Below are 12430 nucleotides of genomic sequence, written 5' to 3'. Positions count from 1 at the left end.
AGGTCTTTTTTTCAGTCCTGGTTGGAGCCTTCAGCGTGGGACAGGCTGCTCCATGCATTGATGCTTTTGCCAATGCAAGAGGAGCAGCCTATGCGATCTTCAACATCATTGATAGCGTGAGTCATTTATTATTTCCATGTCAAAACATTCTTTGAGCTTGTGCACTTAACTCTGGCTTTAGGTTAAAAATCATGTAAAAATTAATAATGTGAAAATAAGGGACCTCTTCTTAGTAATGAGCGAAACAAAGTGCCTCTTATTAACATTTCTAAAAATTCATCTTGAAATAATATAATAACATTGATCTCATTTTGGAAAAGCACATCTGCACCAATGTGTTATTTTTAGAGTTCAGAGCAAAGATACTTGCTCTTCTGAGTTTTTCTCCTTTGCTCTTCCATGTTGTAGCTAGGCTAGGAATATTATGATTTCTATACACAGAATGAGTGGGTGGAAAAATGATTGGTGGGAACCATACTGACAGTATATTTTGCTGCGGGTTGCTCCCTTCGAAGAAAAAAATCACTGCATGATTCATATGACTTTGAATCAACCATGCTGAATGAATGCAGCGAAATAAAGAATACAGTTTTCACATATCAAAGCATGTCACCGCATGTACACAGATAAAATGCAAAGCAGGTGCCTGAAATGTGGTCATGTAATCCAAGCAGACCCTCCTGTTTCATTGACCTAAGTCAGGAGAAAATTGCTCAGCTTCTGAATATATCTACAGTTTACGTTGCTTCTAAGTAACTTGGCCCTAACCCATTGTTCAGTCTTTACAACCCAAATCCACTTCATTTGCTGTTTAAGAATGAGTTCGTTTTCACTAAATGCTGAAATACCTGGCTATCTCAATTCTAATATGTCTTGTTATCGCGCTTGGAGAAGCGTGCATATCTGACCATTTAGAAAATGTATGGGGATATGCCAAAAACTTAAAGCGAGATATTATAAGAAATGAAATTAATATATCCATATGTACTTTTCAGAAAATGTCTGTTTTCTGCCAGGGAATATTTCCTTACACACACAAATTCACACACACACACACACACACACACACACACACACACACAATCTACGACTGGGTTCTGTCTCATGGGAAGGAGATTGTGCCATTCCAGATCCTCTTTCTGGAATTTGCTAAACCATATTCCTTAAAAGTGCAATTGTTTGTCCTATGATGGAATAGTCATTGAGTTTTGTTTTATTTAGAATCCTAAAATTGACAGTTTTTCAGAGAGAGGACACAAACCTGACAGCATCAAAGGGAATGTGGAGTTCAATGATGTTCATTTTTCTTATCCAGCTCGAGCTAATGTCAAGGTACCGTGAGTGATATTTATAAGAATTCCTAACTCAGACTGTTTAATCATCATAAAGAACCTCAAGTCTCTATTATTTTGATATTTATATGCTTTTTCCTTTTGGGGTTTTAGTCCCTTATGTGATACTTTTTTTCAAAATTAAAACTGAATCAAATCAGTCCCCTTCAGGATTTTGTTGTGAAGTGTGTTCTTCTTCTCTCTTTTCCCTCACAGATCTTGAAGGGCCTCAGCCTGAAGGTTGAGAGCGGGCAGACGGTGGCGCTGGTTGGGAACAGCGGCTGCGGGAAGAGCACAACGGTGCAGCTGTTGCAGAGGCTCTATGACCCTGATGAGGGTAGGGTAAGTGGGAAGAACCAAGTTCTCAAAGTGGCCAGCTGGGTACCAATGAGCCCTTCGAAATTGTTTTTTTCAGTAGCAAATTTGCATGTGAATCCAATTTTGGTAAAAAGGCTACAGAATTGCAATGCATCTATATAATGCATTCAAACACTTGGATGGGGTTAAAAACTATTCAAGATGACAAAAGTCAAAGAGGCTAGACAACACTCTCTTCTGCTTTAACTAGGCATTGGATAACTCACTAACTCAAAGGGAAAAAGGTCATCCAGACCATGGAGACTTGTTATTTTCAAGGAATTACTGGGTTTGGGCAAAAATATTCCATATAACAATTTTTGAGAACCTGATAATCAAGGTCACAAGAAATGTCAGGATAGTAATTAACTTTATCAAAGACAGTTGAGTTTTCTTAAATGTTGGAATACCTGAAGGAGAAAATGGGATAGTCTCTTTAAAAACTTCTGGGGACTTGTGAGACATTAATAGCCTAGAGTATATATATTTTTTTGCATTTTAAAAACTGTGCTATGAGGTGCCTGGGTGGCTCAGCCAGTTAAGCGTCCAACTCTTGATCTCAGCTCAGGCCTTGATCTTAGGGTCATGAGAGTGAGCCCCGCATTGGGCTCCACATTAAGCATGTAGTCTATTTAAAAATAAATAAATAAGTAAATAAATAAATAAATAAATAAATTTTTTAAAAAAGCTTTCTTATAAATTGAAACTTAAAGAAAAGTTGCAAGCAGGAAACACATATAGTCTTTTTTTTTTTTTTTTAAGATTTTATTTATTTATTCGACAGAGACAGCCCGAGAGAGGGAACACAAGCAGGGGGAGTGGGAGAGGAAGAAGCAGGCTCATAGCAGAGGAACCTGATGTGGGGCTCAATCCCACAACGCCGGGATCACGCCCTGAGCCAAAGGCAGACGCTCAACCGTTGTGCCACCCAGGCGCCCCAGGAAACACATATAGTCTTCACCCAGATTTACGAATTGTTTATATTTTGACCCATTTACTTTATTGTCTTCTCTCTCTCTCCACATACATAATAAACACACATGCACATGTACACACACACACACACACACAGACATATTTTGTTTTCTGAACCTTTGAGACTAAGTTAAAGACATCATGTCCCTTGACCCTTATATACTTTGGAATATATTTTCTAAGAAGAGGGACATTCTCTTACATAACCACAGAACAATGATCAAAATCAGTAAATTTAATATTAACACAATAGTAGTCCACAGTATATATTCACATTTCCTCAGTTGTACCAACTTTAGGACACTGATACTAAATATATTATAATTTTATTATATTATAATTCAACAATTATGAAAACAGAAGATTGCAAGTTACAAAGAAAAACAAAAAAACATCAAAAGGCATTGAGATAGAACAGAGATTGTAGGAATGAATACAGAATTCTAGAGTACATGAATTATTTAATTAACATAATAAATACACATTTTGGAAAAATCTGATATTTTTAGGGGAGAACATAATTCTATCCTCATTTACTAAAGCAAACTCTAGGTCACTTCAAATGTAAACATTGTGCTTTATTTTTAAAAAAGAACCTAGTAAAATACTAGCCATTCAGAATATACATTTGAAAATATCTTATTTTTAAAATTATTATTGGAGTAGGAACGTATGGTTGACTCAGCCAGTGGAACATATGACTCTTGATCTCGGTCGTGAGTTCAAGCCCCACATTGGGCATAGAGCCCAGTTAAAATTTTAATAAAGGGTTTTTTAATGTTGGCTAATAGAATTTAAATTAAAAAATTTAATTAAAAAAGAAAAAAATAAAATAATTATTGGAGTATATTTTTAAAATATACATGTCAACAAGGAAAGAAGTCTTTGGAAATTCTGTAACTCAGAGATATTCACTGTTCACAATCATTTAACAATTTTCTTACTAAAATATTGAAATGTCCAGTGGTACAGTCCATTTATTTATTTTTTCCTTAAACTTCTCTTTAATTAAACATAGTAAAGCTACAATAAAAGAAAGCAATAAATAGAAACATGATTTATGATATATATGGAAAATGATTATATTTAATATTTGAGAAGTTAATTTGAATCTATAATAGGATATGAACATGAAAATCTTTTGAGAATACATATGCATCTAAAAATTTTCAAGAAATGTTCAGCCTCATTTGTACATATTTACAAAACAAAGCAAATATAAGGTGTCAGTCTGCATTTATTAATTACAAAAAACAAATTAAAATGTTAAAACCCAGAACTAGTAAATTGCAAAAAAGCAGATAAGTTATATGTTTTTGCTGACACTACAAATTATTAAACTCTTCTTAGAGTGTTGTTTATTCAACCTTTATCCAGCAAATAATAAATGCCCAACATACACCAGTCATTATACAGGTAAGCAGTTGTTATCAGAGAAATAAAAAGAAACCATACTCTTCAACCTAGTAACTCTCTACTTCTACAGTGATAGTCTTCCACTGTTCCTTGAAAGAAGTCAAATATCTAGCAGGTGGGAAACGCTAAAGTCAATTATGGTATATTACATCTAGTAAAGCATCACAATGCCATCAAAATGACATGTCAACTATGTAGGTGAATGGACATTTTTACTCAAATTTAAATAGTGATACGCAAAAATTAAAAAAAAAAAAGGGGGACGCCTGGGTGGCACAGCGGTGCCTTCGGCTCAGGGCATGATCCTAGCGTTATGGGATCGAGCCCCACATCAGGCTCTCCGCTATGAGCCTGCTTCTTCCTCTCCCACTCCCCCTGCTTTTGTGTTCCCTCTCTCGCTGGCTGTCTCCATCTCTGTTGAATGAATAAATAAATAAATAAATCTTAAAAAAATAGTGATAAACAAAAAATAATAGTATGTCAACAATACATAACCTAGTATTGCTTATGGAGAATAATTCATCCATGAAGAAACTGTCTGTGTAAGATAATAGAACTTTTTTTCTTTTTATCCTTGCTCATTGCTGTTTGTTTCTAATTCTCATTTCTAACCATATGTAGCCACAAAAATAAGTTAAATAAGTTACTAAGTTAAATGTTAAATGTCAGCTAAGACTTTTTGTAACAAATTGAAGAGTCTTAATGCTTTAGATGTGAGATGGTTTAAAATATTTCATAGAGATACTTCTTTCTTTCAGATTAGCATTGATGGGCAGGATATTAGGACCTTTAATGTAAGGTACCTCAGGGAAATAATTGGAGTGGTGAGTCAGGAGCCAGTGCTATTTTCTACCACAATCGCTGAAAATATTCGTTATGGCCGTGGAAATGTCACCATGGATGAGATTAAGAAGGCTGTGAAAGAAGCCAACGCCTATGACTTTATCATGAAACTACCACAGGTAAAGGCTCTGTTAATGCAGTTGCCCTTGAAATTCGAATTTGACTTCATGCGAGTGTGTTCTTTCTTCAAAGTTTAAGCTAAGATGCAAGGTTGTTCAACTTTCCTTAGGCAAGTTCCTTGCATTATTCAGTGGGAGGTGTAAGGAGTACAGCCTGGTACAGGAGTCTGTAAAATTGTAGAGAGTAAATGGTAGTAGTTTTTTAGAATTCAGTGTTCATTGATTTTATTATACTTTAGGACTCATTACCATAGTCAAAATGAAGCTGTTGTCTTCATGAATTCTTCTCATGAATTTCTAGACCCCACAGCCTTTTCCATTTAAACTACCTCAGGAGTTCCTCCATGTTTTCTGTTGTAGAAATTCGACACCCTGGTTGGAGACAGAGGGGCCCAGCTGAGCGGAGGGCAGAAGCAGAGAATCGCCATCGCTCGGGCCCTGGTTCGCAACCCCAAGATCCTCCTGCTGGACGAGGCCACGTCAGCCCTGGACACTGAAAGCGAAAGCTGAAGTACAGGCGGCCCTGGATAAGGTCAGTCAACCCCAAACACCTGGAAGACCAGCACACTGGAGCTTTATTGGAAGTTTTTGCTGATGCTTTGTGACTCTAGATAGAAAAACATAAACATGAGAGCAAGTGAAACTCTCTCCTGGGGCTTTATTGATTTTCCTTTTCTGTCAGGCAGAGAGAGGTGGATGGCCCATTAACCGGCTAGCTCTGACCAAAGTGCACGGAGGTCATATCAGGCCTATGCCGTGAGCCACTNCGGAATCTGGGGATGTACTGTATGGTGATTAACACAATATAATAAAATAAAATTAAAAAAAAAAAATAAAATGTCCAAAGAAAAATCTGCTTACCTAGACACTGGTCCAGCTGTAGNTTAGCACCGTTTACTTCTTGCATAGAGGCTAGTGCTTTGATCAAAAGTAGTCGTGTTAAAATGTCCAAAGAAAAATCTGGTTACCTAGACACTGGTCCAGCTGTAAAACAGCTCAAAATACTCACCTTATTCTGGAGGTAGGCAGTGCCATTATCTTTATTCATGAAGACGAAAGGAGGTAAAGTTCAATTTGTGCAGGTTCGTCTAAACACATAAATAAGCAACACATTTTAAGGATGCTGAGCTCACGTGGCCAGCTCAGGTATTTCTGAATCTCTCACTGTCATTTTTCAAAGCAGAAGCTTCACAAGGAAGAACGTTAGGTTGGGACACTCATGTGGTCAATGCTGATGTCATCTGTACTAATGACCCAGGATAATAACCAGAGTCAGATGGCACCATATCAATGGGTCTCAAAAACATAAATATCACAAATATATTTGGTTTGAGAAAGCTTAGTAATCAAATGGGCAAGTGACTTCACAGCTTCTATCCAAACCACCCCTTGCGATTTTAGAGATAAACTGTATGAATCTTATTTTCTCAGGACAACTTCCACCTGAATCCTGAGTAAACACTGTGTGTGCCCTAAACTGGGGTTAATCAATGCTTCACAGTTTATCAGATTAATATTTTGGCTTCTCTTATATAACTTAATCTAATAATGACTAGTGACATGAGAGTTACTCCTCACAAATTCTTGCACAGAATTATATTGCTTTCATGTATGTTAAGTCTCAATATTAAGGAACCAAATATATACACAGGAAATTTTATGGGCCTCTCATGTGGCTTCTCAGAGTCATACTAACACTCATACAATAGGCTAGCCTGGCTGCCTTCCGTGGCCTTCTCAGGCCAGTGTATGCAGAGGCGGAAGCTAGAAGACATCTAGAGGCTTAGACTCCAGGACTCACAGTGTCACTTCCATCACATTCTGTTGGTCCCAGGAAGCCACAAGGCAGCCCGGACTGAAGGAGTGAGGAGACAAGAGTCCACCTCTTAATGGGTGAGCTGTCAAGTGTGTGACCACATTTAACCTTCCACAGCACACTCTGTCCCACAATTACTCACCCTCTCCCATGTGCAAAATAAATTCTCCTTTTCCCAATACCATCAAAATTTTCATGCAACTATGACCTCAGGTTCAAAGTCCAGGACCTGAAGATCTGTGTGGGGTCCAGATACGGACAGATTCTTTATGTTATGCTCATCTTGCTGCAGAGATCTGTGAACTCAAGAGATTAGTCATCTTCCACACGTACACCCAACGTGCAATGTTGATGCAAGAATAAGATAATAGTCACTCCCGTTTCAGAATTAGAACAGGAAGCACATAGCAGTTACTGGTCCACAGGAACTCTGAAGTGCAGTCGGGTGAGTGTAGCCAACTACCCCACTGCTCCAGGGAAAGGGAATGTTCCTTGATTACGTCCCAGTCCCACCCCCAGCAGCGGAGTGGTCTCCTTGGGTTTGGGCTCTTAGATCCTCTCTCTGAGAGTTCTTTCCTTTGCAATAAGAAATAGCCTGTGTCTGCAGCTGAGGAACTTTCTCAGCATGCTTTCCACCCATAGAGATTTGGGACCTATAGGCCTCTTTACATTTGGAATTTTCTCAGTCTCTTTCAGTCCAAGCTGGTAGACACTCTTAAAGACTGTGGGTTTGCTTGGAATGCGACCGTGGCTCACTCAGGCCCCAAAAGCTACATCTGTAATTTTTTTTCCAAAATGAACCTCTCTCTACTTTGGGCCACGTGTGAAGCTGCCACGGGAAAACCCCTACATAAGAGTCTCCGAAGCCCTTTTATGTAGCTGCGGGTGTCTCCTAGAATCTGTCTTTTTTTTTTTTTTTAAGATTTTTATTTTTATTTACTCGACAGAGATAGAGACAGCCAGCGAGAGAGGGAACACAAGCAGGGGGAGTGGGAGAGGAAGAAGCAGGCTCATAGCGGAGGAGCCTGATGTGGGGCTTGATCCCATAATGCCGGGATCACGCCCTGAGCCGAAGGCAGATGCTCAACCGCTGTGCCACCCAGGCGCCCCACCTAGAATCTGTCTTAAATGTCTCAGAGATTTTAACGAAAAAATCTTATACTCACACACTGATTTGACCTTTGGCTTCCTTTCCCTGGATGACTAACAACTCATTCCCAACCAAGCAGGTACTGGGTTTTCTGTTTCCTCTAAATTCATCTTGCAAGCCAAATAGCTCCTTCTTAAACTCACCATTCTCCCCTTGTACCTTGTAACATACAGCCAGTGGAATCCCATTAAGGGAAGTGCAGTAGTGAAGGATTTTCCTTTTAAAGATATGATTTATAGTCCGCAAAATATATCAGCTTAGGTATCTTGCACAGTATGGAGTCACTTGGGCCAGTCATTCTAAGGTACAAAGCAAGCATATTTTAACAAGTCGAATTTTGTAATTTATTATTTTTCCTCTGAGAGACATAAGAATATAGCACTATTATATCTACTGTTGTTCTTTCCTGATTACCTATCCTGTAAGAATAATATTTTTCTTTTGTGGATCCTTTATACATTTATCAATACCTTGTGTGTGGCACCCACTTATTGTAGCTATTTATTTATATGCCTTCTCTCTCCTAGAAAGAGTAAATCCCCTAAGAGGCAGAATTAATAAATGCTTCATGTTTGTATCTTTTTTTCTTTTTTAAGTAAACTCTAGGCCCAAAGTGGGGCTTGAACTCATAACCCTGAGATCAAGAGTCACATGCTCTATGGACTGAGCCAGCCAGGCACCCCTGTGTTTCTGTCTTTTTAACACTTAATCATTGCCTTGCACGTAGTAGAATCTAAATAAATATTTACTGAATTGATTACCATGGTCCAGCTCATTGAAATAATACATGTCTACATAAAAAAAAAAATTTAAGGACCATATCAGCTGTTGACTCAATAGTGACTATTTATCAAAACAAACTATAGGTTTTTCCATGTAAGATCTTAAAGAATACAAATGCAGATATGTTATTTTGATTTTTTTTAAGGAAAGTCAGTAATCACAAATTTTCATACCTATATGACTCTCTCACTCATAGTGTTACCATGCTGGAGGGGCAAGAGAAAAATAAAAATTAGCCTCCATGTGATTTTCTCAGATGATTCCAAAGGTTTCATTTTATGCTCCTCCCCACCTTTACACTCAGAAGTTCCGGAAAGGCTAATGGATTAGTACTTGCCTTTGTTTGGACCTGCCTTTTATCCCCGCTTTTATTCTGCATTAGCAGAAGGTCCAAATTTCTTAACAGCTGGTGTCCTTGAAACTAGGGTATTTATTTGCCAGTGTTTTTTCATCATTGGGACATCTGAGAGCTCTGAAAAAAAAATCTCTTTGTGTCAAATCTCTATTCTGGCCAGAATTTCTTGGTCAAGGGTGACACTTGCTAACTTTTAAATTCACCAATACATCCTTTGTTTCTCCTGCACACCGATCATTTACTCACAAGTCTGACTGTAATCCCTCTGGGCTTTTTTTTTTTAATGTTGACATAGTATCAACCTATGATTATCATAATATTAACATAGTCACTGTTAGCAATTTACTCAGCACAATTAGTATCACGAATATGATTAGGATGATCAAATTATTTCCTACGTGCCTTACCATACATGGACCAAGACATGCAAGTTCCACGTTGGTAAATACTTATGAGTGCTTCCTTGGGGGCTGGGTACTAAAAACTGTACAGTCTGAAATGTTATCCAATTGAGCAATGCTCTAGTCTCTGTCTTTTTCTGTGGTTTAACTCTTTTATACTTAAACACAGCTGATGATGGTAATGTTAGTGTAAGGACTCATGGAGAAAGACCACTTTATTTTTGGCTCCATACCATTTATTGTACAATCTACCCTTTTCCCTACTGATAGGCAATGCCATAATTATCATATACTAATTCTTAAATTTTTATGTCTATTTCTGGACGCTCTATTTTGGTTTATTGATCAAGTTGCCTATTCATAGATAGCTTTCCCTGGATTTTACTATTGCTATTTTAAGTAGCCTTTTATGTGTAATATCTGGTGGAGGTATTCCCCTCTCATTGACTTCTTTTTCAGAATTTTCATGGCTGTTCTTTGTTTAAAAAAATTGAGATATAATTCATATACCATGAAGTTCACCCTTTTGAAATATACAATTCACTGATTTTTAGTATAGTCACAAGATTTTACAACCATCACCACTGTCTAATTGGAGAAGAATTTTGTCATCTCCAAGGAAAACTTGTACCCATTAGCAGGTCACTCCATTCCATGCTCACCCCAGCCCTTGACAACCACTAATCTATTTTCTGTCTCTATGGGTTTGCCTATTTTGGAAATTTCACATAAATGGAATCACACAATACATGGTCTTCTGTAACTGGTTTCTTTCATTTAGTGCAATGTTTTCAAAGTCCATTCTGCATGCATCAGAATATCATTCCTTTTTATGGCCCAATAATATTCCATTGCATGGATAAGCTTCATTTTGTTTACCCTTTGATTAACAGATGGACATGTGGACTGTTCCCACTTTTTGGCTATTATGAATCTCAGCTGTCATTTTTAATTTGCATTTTTAACTGCTTAGGTGAATTAAGCTATACTCTAATAATGACATGGGTTTATTGCCCCAGAATAGGAGTGGCCTTAGCTATATCCTAAGAGAGCTAATGAGTACAAAAAAGAATAACCTTCATTAATGCTATAACATGAATAATTTGATGAGCATTTTCCAGGGTTTAAATGCCCATTGGTAAACCCACCAAGCCAACATATGAGTTCACAGAACTACTTAATGGGGTGAGTTGTAGATTTTCATGCATAAAACTCACTTGGGGCATTTGTTAAAAAGCAAAGTTATTGGCCCCGCTCCCGAGATAGTGATGCAGGTGGTCTTTGTTTTTTTTTTTTAAGATTTTATTATTTATTCGACAGAGATAGAGACAGCCAGCGAGAGAGGGAACACAAGCAGGGGGAGAGGGAGAGGAAGAAGCAGGCTCATAGCAGAGGAGCCTGACATGGGGCTCGATCCCATAACACCGGGATCACGCCTTGAGCTGAAGGCAGACGCTTAACTGCTGTGCCACCCAGGCGCCCCTGCAGGTGGTCTTTGAACTATAATTTAAACGATCCTGATCCCGAAGTTCATTTTCATCTAAACTGCCTGCGTCCAGTCCATCAGAATTACGACTGAAATCAGCCTCCTCAAAAGAAACCCTACAGAAGTGCCCTGGAGAAGGTTGCATTTGACAACAACTCTGCTAACAGGTCCCTGCTGAAGCTCACGGCTACCGTAGAGCCGACAAGGAAGGCTCCTCAGACGAGTAGGAAAACACTTGAGAAGGGTCAGACCTTCTCTGGTTTTTCTTGGGTAAGCCCACGCTACCGTGAGCCTCCAAAATTATCCATCTTTGTACTGGAGGGCTTGGCCTCCTCTCTGGGCCAGAACTCACCCTCGCCGGAGCCTTCCATAGATGAGGGTGCCTGTGCGCCCCCGTCCCACAGGGGAAGCTGCTCTCATTGACTGCAAACACATGCATCCACGTGCTGACCTGTGCGTGCTTCTGGCAGTGCGTGGAAGTTGTAACCCTGCTGCGTCACGTCTGTCCTCCCTTTCAGGCCAGAGAAGGCCGGACCACCATTGTGATAGCCCATCGACTGTCCACTATCCGAAACGCAGACGTCATCGCCGGGTTTGAGGATGGCGTCATTGTGGAGCAAGGAAGCCACAGGGAGCTGATGAAGAAGGAAGGCGTGTACTTCAGGCTTGTGAACATGCAGGTATGTGCGCCCCAGGAATTTGTTTTCTGCTTCTCAATACAGTGTTCTTTATATTATTAAGACATCAGGCAGTTAATGCCATGCTGAGAGATAGAAAACTTCAGGAAGATACCGAAAATGTACATCTGAGACTTGAATTCAGAATCAGCGAAAGAATCCTGTAAGAGAGAAAGGTGAGGGAGGAGGAAAGTAAAGGAAGATGTCAAAAACATTTCAAATTTATTCCTTAGGCTAGAGATCCTTAATTGCCTGGGGAATGCGTTCAAGCTACCATGCCCTTTCCACCCTGAGATTAGGGACCATCAGGAAGAGAGCAATGCCGGGATCTCTAGCAGCTGGAGAAGGTCCTGGGTGATTTTAAAACGCTTCCTAGATGATCCTAACAAAACCAGCAGCAAGAGTCATGACCCTAGGAAGTGAATAGTGTGGTCTTCTTTTTTAAAAAATCATTCACTCTAGCTCCTAAAATAGGTAATATTGATAATAATTGGTTTGTATTATTATTGTATTATGCTTACTTGTGCAACTTTGCAAAATAACCTAGAAATATTTTTTATATAAACCTGATTCTTAAAGCAAATGTCTATACCTCTATAAATATAACTAACTAGTTGGTACGTGGATATTTTTGTTGGCTTTTTTCTTAACATTTCAAATATATATATCCTTCAGATGCTAACATTTTGATGGGTACTCAGCAGTCCATTGTATTAATGTG

At 38.7% G+C, this 12430-nt stretch overlaps 1 protein-coding gene across 1 annotated transcript in view; it reads left to right on the top strand.

Moving 5' to 3' along the window:
* ABCB4 (ATP binding cassette subfamily B member 4) overlaps window positions 1-12430 on the top strand; it is a 70269-nt gene that overhangs the window by 21811 nt on the left and 36028 nt on the right. Inside the window, 7 exon segments of the mRNA XM_034667274.1 lie at window positions 3-116; window positions 1222-1332; window positions 1548-1673; window positions 4838-5041; window positions 5402-5545; window positions 5547-5573; window positions 11551-11712. Coding sequence (XP_034523165.1) covers window positions 3-116; window positions 1222-1332; window positions 1548-1673; window positions 4838-5041; window positions 5402-5545; window positions 5547-5573; window positions 11551-11712 — 888 coding nt within the window.

This window comes from Ailuropoda melanoleuca, chromosome 1 (assembly GCF_002007445.2).
Source record: "Ailuropoda melanoleuca isolate Jingjing chromosome 1, ASM200744v2, whole genome shotgun sequence".
Taxonomy (NCBI): domain Eukaryota; kingdom Metazoa; phylum Chordata; class Mammalia; order Carnivora; family Ursidae; genus Ailuropoda; species Ailuropoda melanoleuca.
Note: the sequence above shows the minus strand (reverse complement) of the source record. Positions and strands in the feature narration are given on the sequence as shown.